The sequence below is a fragment of the Hoplias malabaricus genome, chromosome 3 (assembly GCF_029633855.1).
Source record: "Hoplias malabaricus isolate fHopMal1 chromosome 3, fHopMal1.hap1, whole genome shotgun sequence".
In the NCBI taxonomy this organism is placed as follows: Eukaryota; Metazoa; Chordata; class Actinopteri; order Characiformes; family Erythrinidae; genus Hoplias; species Hoplias malabaricus.
The window spans coordinates 16,198,397-16,218,293 of NC_089802.1; the positions used below are offsets into that span (position 1 = coordinate 16,198,397).

A 19,897-nucleotide genomic window follows, 5' to 3' on the forward strand; every position below is an offset into this window, starting at 1 on the left:
AGAGAGGAAAGATGAAAGTTCAGCAGGGGGAACAGTGGGTGTGGGGATTTTTAAGGAACGTCAGTGTAGTTGTTTAGTAAATAAAGCATATGTCACTTTGCTAGCTGATTAATACACAAATTACTCTATTAATAATTCAATCAATTCAACTGAATTAAATGAAAATAATGCTGTTATATCTGAAGTGTTAAATTAATGAAATGATGAGTTAGTTGATAATAGATATAATGCATATTTGACAAAGAAATGCATTAATAAACTAGCAAATCAACATATTTTATAATGAAGGTCAAATATTAAATGGATATACAATCCAATGCTAAAATTTGGGTGTCTTTGGCAAAATCAGAAATAGTAAACAGAGCATATATATGTTACATAATAATGGGCGGCAACGTGGTGCAGCAGGTAGTGTCACAGTTCCAGGGGCCTGGAGGTTGTGGGTTTGAGTCCTTCTCTGGGAGACTGTCTGTGAGGAGTTGGTGTGTTCTCCCTGTGTCCATGTGGGTTTCCTCCGGGTGCTCTGGTTTCCTCCCACAGTCCAAAAACACACGCTGGTAGGTGGATTGGCACCTCAAAAGTGTCCGTAGGTGTGAGTGTGTGTGTTGCCCTGTGAAGGAATGGCGCCCCCTCCAGGGTGTGTTCCTGCCTTGTGCCCAATGATTCCAGGTAAGCTCTGGTACCCATCGCGACCCTGAGCTGGATAAGCGCTTACAGATAATGAATGAATATCCTAATGCACAGCTAATGCACCTAATCTTTAATGTACCTAAATCTTCAGTGTGGCCTGTGCAAATACGAAACCCTTATAGAGTCAAAATTGAATAACACTCCTTTTGGCAGAAATCACAGCTTGCATCACTTTTTGGTAGATAGCTAAACGTCTTTCAGTTCAAATTTTCAGGTGTTGGCTAGAGGGTGATGAACTGGAGTGTTGTTTGTAATACAGAAGTACAGCAATATTCTAACATCTACTTCAAAGCCTTCCCAGATGATTAGAGGCTCTTACTGTCGCAAAGGTGGAGGGAGAGATAAAGTCTCCTGGATGTTGGATGAGGTCTGAAGACTGACACAGTGTGTACAACTATAATGAATACAAAGTTAAGCCAAATGAGTGCAAGTTCCATTTTATTTACCATAGTATTTACACAAATTAAATTTTACAGAAAGAAAAAAATAGACACATTATGCATTTATTTGAATCCTATGTATATTTTTCAGCTTTTTTTTTTGATCCCTCATAACTATCACAAAATATTTCTGTGGTTTTTCCCTCATTAGTATTTACTTAGTGTTTGGCGAGTTGTTTGCGCTGTCCCTGTGGATGCCTGAAGAAGTGCACAGTTAAAGGAGCCATATTCACAAAGCTTTATCCCCTGAGTTATTTAAGAATATCACAAGGTAGTCACACACCCAAAGACAGGCTGAAAGAGAAACCACTAGAAGATCCAAAGAGGGCTGACCCTTATTTAGATGTATATTCATTTTATCTTTGTATTATGTTTTCTGAGAAGCAGGATCTGAGGAAGAGAAACATCAGCAATAGCTCTTTAAATAACTCCTGAGTGAACTCTTTGTGAATAGTGGCATGAAAAGTGTTGCTTGGCTTTTTATACTGTAGCACTGTGGGAAAGGTGCCAGACTGAAAAGTACATGTGTTTGTGTGCTCCTGTGTGTGTGTGAGTGTGTGTTTGAGAGAGAGAGAGAGAGAGAGAGAGAGAGAGAGAGAGAGAGATTATACGGTAGAATAACTGCTCTGTACGTCATTGCCACATTATGACCTTTAACGTTTCTACATGAGTATGATATGCCTCATTAGTAATTATAGTTTATTAAAACAGTATTGATCTTTAATAAAGTGGTTTGTGGCAGTTTGCACACCCCTTGTCAAATGTCTTATTTTCTAAATTAAATTAAGCCAACCTATTCGTTTGCACATTTTATACATAAAAATATTGCTGCTGTACTTTGCATTAGACCTCTAAAATGGCACATTTATAGAAGGAAAAAAAACAACAACAACCCTGTATTCTTTAGTAACTGAAGCATTTCTCTCTGTTCACTGTGACCTTTTGGCACAAGTTAAAGAACAGTTGTAGCTTTCAAATTATGTCAAGAAAAAAAAAGTTTTACTCTGCCCAGCATGTGTTACTAAAAATACATTAGACATATCAGCTGTTTAGAAGTTGTACAGTTAACAGATAGCATTTTCAATTAAAAGACACGTCATTTGACAGAGGGGGGGGGGGGTTAACCCTTGCTACAAAGTGTTCTTCGAGTGATGTCATTGAAGAACCACTTTTACTAATACATTTAAATGGTTAAGAACCTTAAGACTGAATGATGGATTTTTAAGCCTTTAAAAGGTTCTTCTCACTCACACATCTCTTAAACAAGCAAGGTTCTTTATGGAACCAAATGTGGTTCTTCTATGGCATTGCTAAAATAACACTTTGTAGCACCTTTATTTTTAGAATGTATGCACATAAAGTATAATATAAATTGTATTTTAAACAGGACTACCATACTATATAATTAGTCCTACTTAAAACAGTTACAAGTATTTAACTTTTCTTTTCCCTGTGTGTATATAGTGTCTCCCCAGCCAGTGTAGAGCATTTATCTGCTCCTAGCTATATTTGGCTTTGCAATATAGCACTTGGGGCATTAATGATGTGATCATTTTGTGCTACTTTCCCTCTTTGGTCGCTAATTAATTGGGTCAGTGTGATATTATGCATCCTGCCCGCTCACGAGGGCCAGAAAACTTGGACAGCCAATATAACTAGTACAGGAGAATACACAATACATTACAGGGCAAACACAAGAAAAGCAGCTGGAAAAAAGTAATTAAAATGTTTCATGTCATTCTTGATGTGTGGCCTCCAGGGTTCATTAGCAGTATGTGAGATATTCCTTTGCAACTCCAGTATTGTTCCTGTTGATCCTTGGTAAACTTTTTGCTCTCTTTTGAGCTTGCAAAAATCTCTATCTATATACATAGTAGTTGTACAAGTGAATACATGTAACGCTTTTAAATACATGTCAGGTAAATGTACAGTAAATACAGTGAAGCATTTTTGCTTGAATGTGTTTCATGAATTTGGTCAGAAGAAGGGATCGTTGTTGTTTCATCAAGAGCATCTCCAACGCATCCATGGTATCTACCCGTAATAGAGAAAACATTTCAAATCTGGTAAATATATCAAATGTTTCTCATTATGTGATTATTAGTAAGTGGTTTTCACCCAATTCCACCCTGCCACATACACTGGGAGGCTTCCTCCAAAACATGTGATGTCAATCACTGCCTCACACTGCCACATAAATGGACAGCCCAAAGTGCTGGAAGACAGCCCTGACTGCCCTAGTCTGTCACATGAGATGCCAGACTCCTGTGCTGGTTGGGAGGAAGGAGCAATCCCAACCAAACAGAGATGTCAATTCTGCTCTCTTGGAATACCTGACAGCTGAGGCATCTCCTGGATTTGAACAGGCAATATCATGATAGGGTCAATATTTTGACCACTGAGCCACTCAGGAGCCCCAAAACCATTCAAAATATTGATTGACTGAATTGCAACTAGCAAAAATTACTATTCATACAACAATCTCATAATGAGATACATAGGATAGACTGAAGATGATTTCACTTGATAAAATATCTTTGTTTTATTTTTTATTTTATTTATTTTTTAATGTTCTGAGTGTTCAGCTTAATAATAGTGTTCAGCTGTTAATGACTATTCCTAAAACGTTTGTGTAGAAAGTGGGCTTTCATGGAGTTCATAGTAATACGCCATCATGGTTCAATTTTGATGTGATAAGCACCCACATAGTTTTATTCATATTTCAAGAGCTTTGACAAATATTATCCCGTAAGGACTATATTTATAGGTGTCATCTTAATTGGTTAAATTTATGTACGGAATATGCTGGTACAATGTCTTTTATTCTTCTTCCAAACTATTTAAAAATGTCTCTCACAGGAAGACAAACAGTGGAGATGCAATTGTGAGGGTACATAGAGTTTCATGTATATGTATAGCTTCATTAAAGGGAAGTTCTACCAAACTAAAGTGTATTTAAGATAGACAGTAGTGAATATTACAAAATAAGGGATATTTGAAAGTTCCTTTTTTGCCTCAATGTTAGTAATACTTGTAAAGGTAAACTGGATATTAAGGGTTTGTATAAAGTGCTGAAATTCAAAGGATATTTATATCCACTTACAAATGCAGCCATTGGCCAGGTACCTCAATTTACCTCCGTTACCATGGCCACTATGCCCCGCCCTGCAGGACACTCTCTGGACTACAATCAGACAGTCTTCAAACAATCATTCAGCAAATAATGTCAATACATGGCTCTTATATGTGCCATTTTCACACAGTAAATCCAAATGTTTATATTCTAAACACTTTTCTATAACAATTGTGAAGCTCGAAACAGTGTTGAGCAGATGTTAACTCACAGGTGGATTGGATAGCCTAAAGCCATATTCAATTATAAATATTGTTACTCCATGAAAAATATTTAATGGAATTGGAGACTGACAGACGGACTCCACAAGGGGTGCTATTCATTATTTTACATTAACCTCATATACAACTGCACCTAGTTATTATGTAAGACTGGTTATTCCCTAATACTAGTATGACCAGGCGTCCTCTTTTTGCTGGGCATGTCCTCATTTCTGGACCTAAAACATGCGTCCGTTCGGGATTCCTAATTCGGCAAAAAATAACCAGGATTTTGCCCTATTCCAATTCCTGCAATAAGCCTTAATAACTTCTTTGAAGTGTGCACTTCGATGACGTTGTTGTGTGTGAGCAAACGGGGCGCGAGGGGTCAAGTGTTCAAGGGGTCAAAGTTGAGAGCAGAGATAGGACGCACTTTGCTGCGCGCGCCTTCTTGTACATCACTACGGTTAAAACGCATTTTTCAGCCGAGCTACGCTTAACATCAGTGTTTTACTGGAGCCTCGAACAGAAATATGTTGAAAGTTGTTAAAATACTTTAGTCTCTTCGTATTTGAAAGTGTTTCTGTGTCACAGGAGCCTATCACTTTCTACTCTATATTTTACAAATCTAAGTCATCTCTTCTGTTACTTTAACGACACGAATAGACGGACACACCTGACCGTTACTGACTTTCTGCGTTACATCTGCGCTGCTTTTCTGTTTAATATTAACTTTACACGAAAACAGGCCAAATCTCTGGATTATTAACACTGAAATATATCACACAGCACGTTTATCAGCCAGACCTTATACAATATGTAATATAAGTATGTTTACATAAACGTCTGCTATGTTATCTCTGGTTGATAAAGTATGGTGCTTGCTTTTAGTAAAATTTAAAAAGCACATTTAAAAGGTAAACGTCAGTTTCTGTCATGATTATGAGTTTTCTGGTGTAGACAAGTCGCTTTAATAAAGGGCTTCAGTTTTGTAGTTCGGAATGAACAGAAATTAACTTTCAATGATAATCAACTCTCAAGAAATGACAAAAATATTAGTTTATTATTTTTGTTAGGGCCAAATGTTGAACGAAAAGGAATCTGTTCAAAAAGGCATTTGTTATTTATCTTGTTAAAGAATATCTTACATATTAAAGTTCAGTAGCATAGTTGCATGGTTATGGAAGCATTTGTGCACCTTTTGGGCTCTGGTAAGTGCTTCCAACCTGCCCCATGTGTCCTCTTTTTTGAAAACTAAAATATCGTCACCCTACCTTATTCCAGAAAAGATGGAGGAGAGCTTGACTACAAAATCCATTAAACACTAGATTGAAAAGGACAATTATGTTGAAAAATAAATATTTAATGTTTTATTTGAATCATATGAAGCAGTCAAGCTTTCCCAAGTTTTATCACACAGAGAATATTATTCAATTTTATATGTATTTAAGCATTTGGCAGATGCTGTTATCCAAATTAACTTACAATTTCAATCATATCTAGGTTTGCTGAAGGAATTTAAGTGGTGTAGAATGTTGTGCTTGGTAGAGTAGGGCATAGATCAGCCACATGAAGAGGTGCACTGTTATCCACTATGCTGTACAGCCACATCTAAATTTTAAATTTTGGTGTGTGGTGAGTGGAGTGCTTGGACAGAACAACGTCCAGTCTGTCAGGGAGAGGGCAGTAGTATTATCCAGTATACTACAACAAGAAATCCACCATGTTTGAAAAAGTGCTACAGAAAGTGTTTAGAACCTCAATATTTGGATATACACTGCAGTGTAAGTAATGCAGGAGGATGGGAGCTGTTTATATGGGTTATGAATGTTCTATTGGCTCCAAGGACATCATGTCCCTAACAGAATGCCTGTGTCACAGTAGATGTGTCACTGAAAAAGAAAAAGGAAAAAAAAAAAAAAAAACATACTACCATTAAAATAAATAATCAGATTGAGAATACATTATGCTTGGAAGGAGCCTTGAAACCATTTTTTCCCATCTCTCAGTGGCACTCATGACACTATACCACACACATCTACATACATCTGCCCTGATATTGCAACATCACAACAATCCTCCAATTTTTCTCAGCATGCCTACACTGCCCCGTGCCTGCTCGCCTGTCACTTTTAAGACATCCAGCTAAGCTTCTAAGAGCTGTTAATGAGTCTTCGTGTGGGTTTAGAGGAAAGTAGAGGGGCTGTGGCGATGGCCGGGGTGTTAGATCTTGCTGTTCTCCAGGTGCGAGTCGATGTGCTTGATCAGGGCGTCGTCAGGGTAACCGACAGGGAAGATCACTTGGCACAGCGGGCAACTCCTGACGTCACTCTCTTCTTCTGTCTCCATCCACAGCTAAACACACAATCCACACACACAGAGTTACAACTGTGGTACACACTCCACTGCCCTAAATAGAGTACAGCTCAGCCTCTGTACTTAACAGCTATTAATCTCATTGTTATATATTTTTTCAATAGAACAGTGTATTTTTTTTAACTAACTACATAATGGTTTAGTAATTGAACATGCATGGGCAGTTAAAGAGGGGTTCTTTTGGATCTTATGTCCTGCTGTCATATTTATGTGGGCCATTACCCCTGTGTTATTACAGTTCCTCATTGATTATTCCTGTACATAATCTTGGTTCTGATTGGCTTACATGTAGAGAATCTGGTTCACAAAGCAGTCAGGGATGACAAGAAAATGTTACAATATACTTTAGAAAGTCATTTTTAATGGAACCTTTAGACTGAATTAAAAGGGACATATTATGATAAACTAGCTATTTCAGTGCATGTGCACATTAATTTGGAGATTTAGAGCACCTACCCACCGCCCACCACCCACAAACTGTGAAACAATATAACCCAGTCAGTTCTTAGTGAGTTCAGAAAACATAAAACAAGCTTTAATTTTATGCTGCTTCTTATGTAAAGTGCAGAGACTTCAGAATTTTCCATTCTCTTGGTCTGAGTATCTCCATTCACAGCACTGTACCCACGTTTATGTGAGAGGTTCAACATAGTTTTACCACAAACACAACTAGTTCTGAGAAATATGTTTACTGATAAAATATGGCCAAAACAAGCATAGATAAAAAAGAGAACCAAGTGAAAAAACACAGTTGAGCACCACAGCATTCAAAATGCACTTTAATCTCTACTAACTCACGAGTTCACAAATCTTTTCTGTTCTAATGGATAAACGAACCCGTGAAAACATTGGAAGTTTCCACAGGTTCAAAGAACTCTAATTTGATTGGCTGATGCAAAATGTACAACTTCTTCCTCACTCTAGTGCTCTTGTGCTGAACTCATCTCTGTGTGGCTTATTCCCATTGAAAAGAACAGGTACTGTGGTGTTTGCTCTTTGTGGTATTTTCAGCAAAGCATGTGAAAATCGTGACATCATGGCCACAGTAAATTCAAAAACAGACTGTTATCCTAAATGGATTGTATGGACAGGGAAGTGATGTTATGTTTTGAAATCTTAACTTTTTTTTAAATATTGCATCATCTAAAAAACCTACAGAAACCAGATTTTCATTCACATGTAGCATTGTTTGTTTACTCACATTAATGGAAGGCCAGGACTGGGCATGCTCTGCGTGCAGGTATCCAGGTGGGTGGCAGCTTAGAGTGTTGGGGCGCGGAGGGATGGGAAACGCAGAACAGGAGGCAGGGCCTCTCATGCTGGAAGCAGGGCCAGAGGCACCCAATGTACGCGGGGGACTGATGGGGTGGGGGCAGGTCCACTCCTCCTCGTCCTCTGAGGAGTGGGGTGGCTGTGGGGCTGGGTGGAGAGGTGCTGGGCTTGGCGGGGTCTCATAATGCAGGTGGGACAATTCCGGGTGTTGGAAAGAGAGCTCCCTGGAGTGTCTCTGGGATTCTGCAAGACCTCCTTCACCTCCCACGGCCTGGAGACCGGGCTGTGAGCCTCGTCTCTGGGCAAGAATATGTGGATTGCTTCCGTGTTGTTGCTGCTGCTGTTGTGGCTGTTGCTGAGACTGCTGTTTGTGGTAGCTGTCCACGTAGGGCCTTGGTTTGGGCAGTGTTGAGACGGGATCCAGGGTAAAGCGAGGAGGCCGCTGGTAGGCTGAAGGGTCAGCCACCTCAGAGTAGCTACGGCGCCCTTGGAAGCTGGCCCTCAGGTGGTGGCTTGTTGGTCTGCAGGAGTAAGAGGCTGGTCCGTCACTGATCTCAGGCAGAGGAGAGCGGCGGTGCATGTCAGGAGAGAGACGCTGCAGCACAGGAGAGCGTCTCTGGGGCACGGGAGAGTGGCGCTGCTGGATAGGAGAGTGCCTCTGTTGGATGGGAGAATGACGCTGAGGAACTGGAGAATGCCTCTGGTGAGGCACTGGAGAATGATGCTGAACTAAACACAGAACACAAAGCAAAAAATGTTCACCCAAACAATTTGTCTTATATTAGCTTTGCACTATGGGAAAATGCATATTCATAAAGGTATTACAGACCACTAGTGCTGGGCAATATGAGCGCAAATCTATATCACGATTAACTGTCCATTTTACCACGATTATGGTTAATGAATGATTATTTTGTTTTTGTATTTTTGACTCTCATAGTTCAGTGGCAAGGCTTGTACTGTAGATTTGCTCCAGTATTAAATATGGGATATTTTCTCTAATGTTGCTGGGAGCTTGTTCCTCTCCTGTTTTCTGAGCACTGTTTATATTTGACGTGTGATTGTGCTTTGGTCGCTGAAACTGTTGTTTCTCAGTGTTTACATTTCACTTCGTTTTGTTCAGTGTTTTCTTAATTAAAGTCAAAGAAACACACATCCAAACCACAGACGCAGTGTGTTTCTTTATGAGCTGCTCGAGTCGCTTGATCAGCCTCTGTCTTTAGGTTGCTTCCATGTGGCAGATAGGGGCAGAATCACATGACTACAGCTTGGTAGCATGGTTTTAAAGGGACAGTACATGAACACACAGTCCTACAGGCCACTCTTTTAAATGTTTCTTTTTCGTCATGGTATACAATGTTAGGAGTTGGTTTTACATATTTAAGAAATATCAGTTCTATATTATTGCAAATGGTGGTAAGCCTTTTTAAAGGCTCTTTTTAAAAGACCTATCCATCCACTGATTACTGAAAGCACCTAATATGGTTAATCTATGACATCGCTTGAAGAAGCACATTCTGACGTCTGTATTTTCCAGAATGTTCTGGAATAAAATGTTTGTTAGAGAAGCTATAAATATGACCTTGCCTGTGGTTGTACAGAGTAGTACATATCCAAAGAAGTACATACAGTGAGCAAACCCAGAGCACTTATATACTGTACATTTCACTACCTAAATCTGGGGATGTTTTAAATGTCAGGCCTGAGGCTTAATAAGAACAAACTTATTTGCAATAAATATAACCTATCATCAGAATGACTCACAGAAAATATACGCCACACTCCACATACCCCAAAGATAAAGTGATGTCTCTAATGACTTCCTCTTTCCTTCTATGTTCCTCTTTTAGTATTAATTGTTTTTTTTTTCCCAGATCGCGTTGGGGTGAACATATGCCCTACATTTCCCTTCTTTCTAAACATTCTAAACGTGAACTTTAACGTGTTTCTTGTGAACTTCAATAAGTAATGTAGCAGCTTATGTCTCTTTTTAAAAAATACATTGGCACAACGTGCAATAAAAATACATTTGTGACCAAAAGGTTACAATTACTACCAAGTCCACCATCTACCAATTCAGAGTGTGAGGCTTCCTGCAAAAGGTGAGATAGCAATCAGCCATTTAGAGAAATCAGCATCTCCATCTATGAATCGGTAGCATTTTTACTCTATCTCTGCTTCTACTTTGGTCTGGTTTCATATATCACAGGGGAAACATCATTTATGGTCATGCGGTTGGGAGCAGAAGTGTTAAGAAGTGTAAAGAGATAAGAGTGGGTTGTTTATACTTATTTACGTTTCAAATAGAGGCTCTTAAAGCAAGAGGAAACCACTGCATGTGAAAGAACTCCTATGGGAATCAAGCACATGAAACTTGAGTTTACGTTTTTATGCATGAATGTAATACAAAGGCTATATTATATAACACATTGAATAGCACATTACAGTGTAAAACATCATTAGAGCTAGCTCTCAGCTGGAGGCTCATTTTTAGTACGTTGTTGATGGAAGCATACTCAGTTGCAATGAGGCACTGTAATGAGTAAATGCATTCATTCATTCTCAGATTTACTAAATGACTGTATATATTGATGCTTATGAATTTTGATGTTTGTTCTATACCTGGACTGGGCTGCTCTTGTGAAGCTTTCCTCAGGATTTCTGTCTGTTTGGCAGTGAGCGCCTGCAGCTTGCCAAGCTCCTCTGTCAGCTCTGTGTAGGCCAAGGCCAGATTCACCCTGAGAGAGAGAGAGAGAGAGAGAAAACTGCTTTCAATTCCATAGGTTCCCTACGCTGTACCTTTGTATCTGTTATTCAATAATCATACAATGTGGACACCAAATGCAATGTGGGCACCAAATGCAATGTTGTATTTGGTGTTGAATCTTTTTGCTCACTATGGTAGGAGACATTAGATGTGTTGCATTATTTTGTTTGTCAACTGAACTTGTTTCTAACTACTAAGAAGCTAAAACTTCACAACTTTCAGTAGACATTGTGTAACTAAATTGAACAATTGGCTGGTATAGGCTAAACAACCCAATACTGCATACTTCCCCTTGTTAGATAGGGAAATTGTATGAGTTAAATTCTTTTTAGGACATTCATTGTTTGCCTGCATGGCACTGTTTGCTGTGCACTGTTTAAAAAAAAAAACATTTTATTAAAAAAAAAAATTATTAAATAGCACTCCCACAGAAAGTCTTGCACTTGCTGCTCTCAAATCTGCCACACAGGCAATGTCTGAACAGCAGGGGCCTAAGCAGTTGACCATTTGAACCTCTTTGTAGTAGATTATTCTAGCCCAAAACTTTTATCCTCATGTAATGGAAAGAAAACAAGGAAGAAAAAAATGTAATCACAATAATTAAAATTCCGGGCTGAGGTGCCCCACTTACCATGCCATATCCTGCTACTGTGAAGAATCATTAACACATGTGAAAGTGCCAATACATATAAGGCATATTAGGTTTTCAAATCACTATCAAGCTGACTCTGCAGTCCGAAACCATAGCAATGACAACACAACACAGTGGATCCAGCATCACCATGTTACAGATATTATACTCCCCATTTAGCCTTTAACATCATGTTGAAGTGAAATATATCTTCTATATAAATAATCATAAATAAATTTGTCTGGATGCCTACCTACAAAGCAAACAAAAAAACCACAAACACACAACAAAATCTTGATCACATGTACATACAGTATGTGTGCCCACCTAGTACAGTGTCCCCTGATGGTGACACAAACCACGGTCTACCACTCACTTCAAGCTTAACCCAAAGATAAACTGAAGATTAGGGCACAGAAGACAGCAAATAATGAAAAAAATGAAGAGCTAAAAGAGGAGATGGGTGCGAAAGGCTGTGGTAGTCTGAAACTCTGTCTGTCATCAGACTGCCTTTATCTGATCACATACACACCAATTTCACACAAACCACCACTGCTTGCCTCTAAAATGGTTCTTCATCACTCATAGCCCTATGATGGTGTCAGATAAGGAGCAGTTGGGAGAATTACTTGGTGCGTAAGCAAGTTCAAGCACGCAAAACAGCAGGCTCTTTTTTTTTTCCCCAACAAACATGCATTTTCATTGGAGGTTAATTAAAGTAGTCTAGAAACTATTCATTATGGCACTGTAACTAGCTGTCAGCATTTTCCTACAGAACGTTCACCTCAATTAGCTTGTGCTTTCTAACGAAACACAGTGAATATTCATGAGAGTTCTCCACGTTCGCCACGTTCAGTAGATGACTGTCACATTCAGAGTATAAAACATCATGTTCACATAAAACCCATCTCATATATATATATATATATATATCAATCATTAGTTCTTTGAACCTTCGATTTACAAAATGACTCAGCAGTGCTCATGAAGTATTTCCTACACTGGCCACATTGGTTTTGAGAACATAACATTATTTTAAAATATAATATATATTTTATAATATGTATTGTTTTATTTTGTTTGATTATATTATATAATATATAAATAATAATACAATATAAAATATATAATAATATAAAGTTCCATCATTGTGTTCTACAGTGACAATATTTTATTTTGCACTTATTTGTCATAGCATTATTCATACATTCCTTATTTATTAAAGTTATTAATTGAATACATTTAATATTTTGTGGGGACTTTCTGGCCACATATGACTAAAATGACCATGATTAAAGTCAAGCATCAGATGTCAAGATCAAATGTATAAAGACCCTCAGAACTGGGCTATGGACCCTGAAGATTTGGATTGGTGATTGTAATCCAGAACCAATTATCCAACTTAAGTATCTGACCACACTTATGCTCTCCTCATATTCCCCTTAGAACTGTTTCACCATCTTTTTGCAGAAGAGTAAAATCTATTACTAAAGCAAGGGGGACAAACTACCTAGAGGCAATGTTGGACAAGCAAGTGACCACAAAATATTTTTGCCATATAATGTCCATGCACACACACAATTTCTGGAGCAAATATATATATATACATATATATATATATATATATATATATATATATATATATATATATATATATATATATATATTAGAAGAAATGTCATGTATAATTTTAAAAAGGAGGCATACAAAATTGGTGGTCACAAAAATGGTCTCACAGCATTGAAGAGGAAGTTCAAAACCACAAAACTGGCCAAATGAGTGAGTCACAGACTTTCATGTCCAAAGCTGAAATGCGAGTGCATGCTCAAGAGAGGAGTGCTTGAATATCACCTATTAAAAAAGCACGAGCCTAGCGTTCTGAGTCAAAAGAAACCTTGTGGCATTAGACCTAGCAGCAAAGCGCAAACACAGACCAAGACAGGTTTGGAACAAACTTTCGAGCACTATGTGTTTGCTTCTGGTCTCCATGAGCTGTAGCATTATATCTTCTTACCATGCTTTTCAGAATGTCCCCTCGGCTGGCTGACCTGGCCATCTGGACATCCCCTCATCAGCCTAAGTGGTCAAGCCAAGTGTGAGTGTTAATGGCCCTCCTCCATGTATCTCCTATCATTACAGGGCCCTAGTCCAGAATGTCCAGCTTCACTACTGCAGACCCACACTCTCTGGATCTCTGGGGATTATTGCTTAATGTTTTAGACAACGTGTGACTTTTCTCTTCACACATCTACACATACTGACTGACTGACACGCATACTGACTGGCACACACACATACACACACACACACACACACACACAAGTTCGCACACACGGCTATACTGACAATCTTCTAAAAGCTTCACATTGAAAGCATCACCTTTAGCTTAGAGCACCTTGAAGTCTCTAAAAGTGTGAAGTCCTTCTGATATAGGTGTAAAATGGTGTGCTGCAGAGGAAGGTGGTATGATGACAGGGTCAGGAGATTTCTCTCTAATTTTCAGTGTGTGTGTGTGCATGCGTGCGTGTGTGTTTGGGTGTGAGACAGATAGAGAGCGATAGATACAGATTTCCTTAATCAAAACATGACAATATTATAGAAAATAAACCATGTTTCTGATATAGTAATAAAAAATCGCTTTAGGGAAAGTTTTTGAATAAGGTTCAAAACACGTTAAACCAATAAAATCAATGCCAGGAGAAAATAAATTGCAATATATGCAGGCTGTGGTAAAAGTACATAAAATTATTCAGTTTTATTTACATTTTATTTTGGCATGTTCTTGGACCCATTAACCATTCACAGACTGCAAAGAGCAGATAAGATTAAATATATTTAAAGTAAAATAAATAGAGTTACAAAGTTTTGTTATGACACAGAGTGAGATATGAGCACAGAGTCAAAATATTACTCAATTAAAATGGAATTTTATGTAAATGTCAAAGGAAATGTCAGGATGTATCTAAATTCAAACAATTGTGAGTTTATTAAGTAGAAAATGAAATATATTAAACATTTTTTTTCTTAAGCTTTCTTATATTGGGTTCTCTGGCTTGTTTTTTTTTTAATGGTTTTTAATTTGTAAAACTGTAAAAACATGCCTGCAGGTCACAACAACCCCGACTGTTCTCAAAGTATAAATTAAATATAAGGAGTTAAATCTATGTTTAAATTAAGTGTGTAAATGTAATTGCGTACAATTACAATAATTGCTCAGAAAGGTACAATGTAATCTTTATTTTCTTATTTTATACTTATTCACCATACCCAGCAAACCAGGTTTTATATGATGTTAAAAAAAATCTGTTTAGAATAATGGTAAATTCGTTAGTAATTTTCTTTAGAATGGTGCATTTCACAGCAAACAGCCCAAAAAGCCTATTTGTAAAGTAAAAATACATTTACAGAAATCCATGGAATTCCCCTTTAAGTCTCAGTATTTTACTGCTTTCCATGTAAATGTTTTTTTCTGTAATCTGTCATTTTTAATGTTTGCATATATCCTTGTATAGCGTATGTGTCTGTGTGCATGTGTATTCAGTATGTGTGTTGTGGAACCTTGAAAGGAATATTGATGACTCTGCAGTGTGTGTATGTGTGTGTGGGAGGGAATATGTGTGGGCTGCATGAGCTGTATCTGACCTTTGCCCATAAACTAGAGTTTAGAATATTTGTTTACTTCAGAACTAACAAATGTTGCCTCACAGGCTGCTCAGCTTCCATCACTGAATAAAACATGACTATAAAATTATTCCAAACAAGCTCAACAGTTAGCACAGCCCACACTCCACACTATACATGCACCACAAGAGCTAGAACATGCAATTATGACAGGTATGTTATTATTATCCAAAACAGAGAGAAAAGACAGACAGAAAGAAAAATGTATTGTTAGATGATAACTGAGCAGTACATGAATAAAATGAATAAAATACAATAGATGGGTAAAATAAAGTCATACAGCCTTCTTTTTAAATTTCAAACCACCAACTTCACTCAGCAGTATACAATAATAAAAATACATCTTTCAGTGAGGGAAGAGTCCAAGACCAACTCTTGCCAGAAAATAATAAAAAACACTATATGCCAAACAACGAAAGTACATTTACAAATCACGCGTTAAAAAAAAAAAATCCAGAACTCATCCAGAAACTTGGGTTATAACACGTAACCTCCTTTACATCACTGATAACTTCTAATCTTCTAGAAAATTTCACCATATTAGAACATTTATTTGTGAATCTGATGTTGGACGATTAGTTTTGGATCACAAACTTTGAATCCAACTCATCTGAACTGAACTGTACGACATCAGATAACAGAAAACACAGCTGCACTGCTCCGTAGACCGGTGACTTACACTCAGCTGTTCCAGGTCACCCTATTTCATTACAGCAATATCTATAAAGATTGTAGAGGAGGCCTGCACAGGTATGAATACAGAAAATATTTACTCCTCATATGGATTTAAATGTATACCTGTAAATAAATTTGAATCAAAATAATTCAGTACATTTTAACTGTAATTTCACATTAGAGACAAAAAAGAAAGTCATAACAGTTTGACATTATAAAGAGCAGCATTTTTTAAAAGTTTTATAAGATCTGTAATGATGTACCAAGTGTATCGCTCCTATTGCTCATATATGAGGCAATATTAAGATAAAGATAGAAGTGATCAAAAATGCAGCGTGTCATGTTGTGAAATAAATCACGATGGAAGCTGTTTTTTCTTCTACTTAATCACTTAATCTCTTTCGTGACCTGATAAACATTCACCAGAATTTTAACAGTTGCGTGACTGTGACAGGAAAAGTCTTGATGTTTTGATTTTATTTTTTTTCCCCTTGTCAGAGTCTTCTAGCCGTCAATAAATCAAGGCCAGCGACAGGGCAAATTAGCAGGGATTTTTGCAGTGACATATTTTTGGCCATTTACATTAAATGCCAGCACTTACAAGAACTGGTGCTGCAATTCAGACAGAGAACATGAATAGAGAGAGAAGGGGTGGGGGGTGGGGGGTGTAGTGGGGGACCGCCTGTGAAACTCTTGAGGTGGAAAAGGAGTAGGCTTTGAGGTATGCATCTCCGCTCACAGTGTACTTTCTATTCTCTCATAATTTCTCCATCCTCACTGCTGGTTAGAAGAGGAAGAGGAGTGGAAGGAATGAAGATTGAATGGGGGGAGGGCCTTCAAGGTGTGTCGGAAGGTGGTCTGAGGATGATATGTTGCTGGGGGAACTCAAGGGGGAACTGAGAAGGGGATATTTTCAATAGCGCACGCGTAAAACTCAAGGAAGCGTTGATGTTTTAACCAGTAGCAATACTGCCCTCTGCTGTTCAACTTAGTGTTCATCAGGGCCATTAGATTCTAACTGTAATGCCAGTTTATTGTAAAGGAGCCGATACTCCATATACTCAATAAACTAGTTTCTTAGTAAATATATTTACATAAATAATTTGTGTAAAGCTACAAATTAGCTACACAAAAACTAATTAAAAGAGTAATAAGTGATTCCTGTTCTTCATCAGCTCCACTGGCTACCCGTCTTGCTCTGTATTCATTGTAAAGTTCTGCTCACATACAAAGCACTGCACAGTCTGGCGCCAGCCTACATTTCTGAACATTTGCACCCCTACTGCCCTACAAGGTCACTGAGGTCCTCTGAGAGAGGTGTTTTGTCAGTACCCAAATTCAAATTAATTACCGCTGGTGGTAGATCATTCAGTGTTATGGCACCAATGCTCTGGAATTCTTTAACACAAAGTCTTTGCCTCTGCTCTTCATTTTATGCCTTTAAATCTCAGCTAAAGACCTACCTCTTCTCTCAGTACTTCTGCACTCTGCAGGTATAAGTGTCTTCCATTTTTTCCTTTTTTTTCCTCTTTGTGTAAAGCAACCTTGGGTATTAGAAAGGCACTATATAAATGTAAGTTATTATTATTATTATTATTATTATTACTATTATTATTATTATTATTATTATTATTATCATACGTAGCAGAAAAATAGCAAGTGATATTTAAGAAAATGTTTATTTATAATTTTTACATATACTTTTATGTATGAGGGTTAAATCATATGAGATGAAGGATCTATTTAATTTGTAGCCCATTAATCAGTTTATGCCTCATACAGCAGGTCCTGGAAATGGGAGCAGCCATGTTGGCCAAACGATTTAAAATGGAATATGTGACACATCCTGGCCACAAGGTTTCAGTGTAACGGCTGTTTCCTAACATGAAGAACTGTTGAAAAAAATGACGTACTGTTTCTTTAAGTACTGGGTAATTACAGACTTTCAGTGAAACGTCTTAAAACACGGTATATTTTAGTTTAGCTTTTGATTTTTATCACAAATTAAAATGGCTGCTGTCATTTATATTTTATCCATATTTCATGATGAACTGAGCAATAAGACCAGAATTTAATAAAAATCTTGCTTCATTAATTTCCATTCAAAGCTAAGTTTTTATTCGCTCATTGGAGAGCAGAGGTTCACATCTAATGCTCTGGAATAAGGACTGTATTCACTCACTGTTCATCTCCCACCTTCTTTATCCACTCCACATCACACTGGGCACAGGTGGAGCTCACCTCCTGCTTCAAACACAAAAAAAAAATTAGAAAATGTCTCAGTGTGAGTGATGTATGTGAGTTAAGAAGGAATCACTGCAAGTCCAAGCATCTTAATTATGGTCAAAATAGCTATTTTTCTCATTAAACCACCCTTTTAAGAATACAATGTCACTCTATACAATTTCATATACATTTTAAATAAAAAAACTGTGGTTCAATGATCTTACAAAGTTTATTTATTCTTGTCTTATAAATCAATATCAATCTGACAATCACTTAATGTGAACTATCACCTAATACACATTGGCAAGGTTTATAAGATAAATATACTTAAAATTGAAATAGAGCATTAAACATCACGTAAATAGTGGCAAAAATCAAGGCAGAACAGTAAAATAAAACAAAGCTTTCAACTTTACATGGGCTACACTTGGCTTAAAGGTAAGAGAACAGGCTTGGGACCAAAAGGTTACAGGTTTAATATTCTCAATCAGGTGGAAAATGGGGTCTGGGAGAGTAAAGGAACAGAAATTTCTCTTAAATTTTCCAGCTGAAGTGAGTAATGCGCCTAACTCCTAACTGCTCTCAGGGCATTGTGGCTTGCTGCACACAGCTCAGGCTGTGTGTTTACTGCCCCTAGTGCACTAGTATGTGTGTGTGTGTGTGTGTGTATGTGTGTGTCTGTTTACAAGCCCCAAGTGCACTAGTGTTTGTGCTTACTGCCACAGATTGGTTAAATGAGATTCCTTACAATGTTGTGCAGTTACAATAAAAGCAGAGTTGTGGACAGAATCAGTCATGTAAAAGACAGTAAAGTCTTTATAAGGACTACTGTAATTAGAGAATATTAGAACCATAAACATGTCTCTTTATGTGTGTACTGACCCGTTGCCTCTGGTTATTCTGAAGGTCTCTTAACTCTTCCTGCAGTCTCTCACACTCAGCTTTTAACTCCTCCTCCCTTTGACATGCCCCCTGAGCTTCATGTCGTGCCCCTTCTAGCTCCGCCTCCAACTGCTGCAATTTAAGGTCCGAGAGTGTGTCCAAACTGCGGGAGCTTTGGAGGGTCAGAGCTGGACAGTCCAGTCCTGGAGCAGAAAACAAATGAAACACAACACACACACAAAATCATGCCGTTTTTTTTTTCTCTGCTGTCATAACTGTTATAAATATTTGGACACAACAAAACAGATATTAAAGCCTATAGCCTAGTTTCTCATCAACAGTGACTCAGCATCAGACATGAACATTCTAATTTCACACCAAATGCACCTGGCAAAGAGTAACCCTCACACACACACACACACACGATCCTCAAAGAGGCCGCTGCATGTCAACCTAAAATATCTAAGCCTCAACAATCTTTGAGGTGAATCAGTCTTTGATCCTTTTCAGCTTGGAGCTCTTGTGTTGCTGCCAAAAGCTGACACACTGTGAAAAAAAGATGGGGCTGAAACAACAAGAGCCCCCTTCTGCGTTTAAAAATGAACCCTTAAAGTTGTTTCCATTGAAGGTTTCAACTAAAAATGGAAATGTACAAAATGGTTGGTATTTATTTGTTTTTTTTTTCCATTGAGTGATGAAGAAGCAGATCTCTCTATGGTTTCTCTGACTGTACTCTAGCCTTTCTGCCTCATTGCCACTTTCGCTTGTTCGGTTCCGTTGTCTATTATCTGGTCCCTATTCCAATTCCTCCTTTCTCCAACTTGAAGTGCGCAATTTGGTGACATTGTTGTATCAAGAGTAGAAGCTTTCAAAGCTTGATGCACATTTAAACTATGTGTGCTCACAACCATGAGAGAAACTAAA

At 37.9% G+C, this 19,897-nt stretch overlaps 1 protein-coding gene across 1 annotated transcript in view; it reads right to left on the reverse strand.

Moving 5' to 3' along the window:
- Nucleotides 1-1,126: 1,126 nt before the first annotated feature.
- The window catches only part of tbkbp1 (TBK1 binding protein 1), a 75,272-nt gene continuing 56,501 nt past the window's right edge, over nucleotides 1,127-19,897 (reverse strand). The window contains exons 6-10 of the mRNA XM_066666682.1: nucleotides 18,974-19,176; nucleotides 18,048-18,109; nucleotides 10,734-10,849; nucleotides 8,041-8,840; nucleotides 1,127-6,818 (exon numbers count right to left, since the gene is read on the reverse strand). Coding sequence (XP_066522779.1) covers nucleotides 6,687-6,818; nucleotides 8,041-8,840; nucleotides 10,734-10,849; nucleotides 18,048-18,109; nucleotides 18,974-19,176 — 1,313 coding nt within the window. The 3' untranslated portion in view covers nucleotides 1,127-6,686. The remainder of the gene's footprint in view (nucleotides 6,819-8,040; nucleotides 8,841-10,733; nucleotides 10,850-18,047; nucleotides 18,110-18,973; nucleotides 19,177-19,897) is intronic.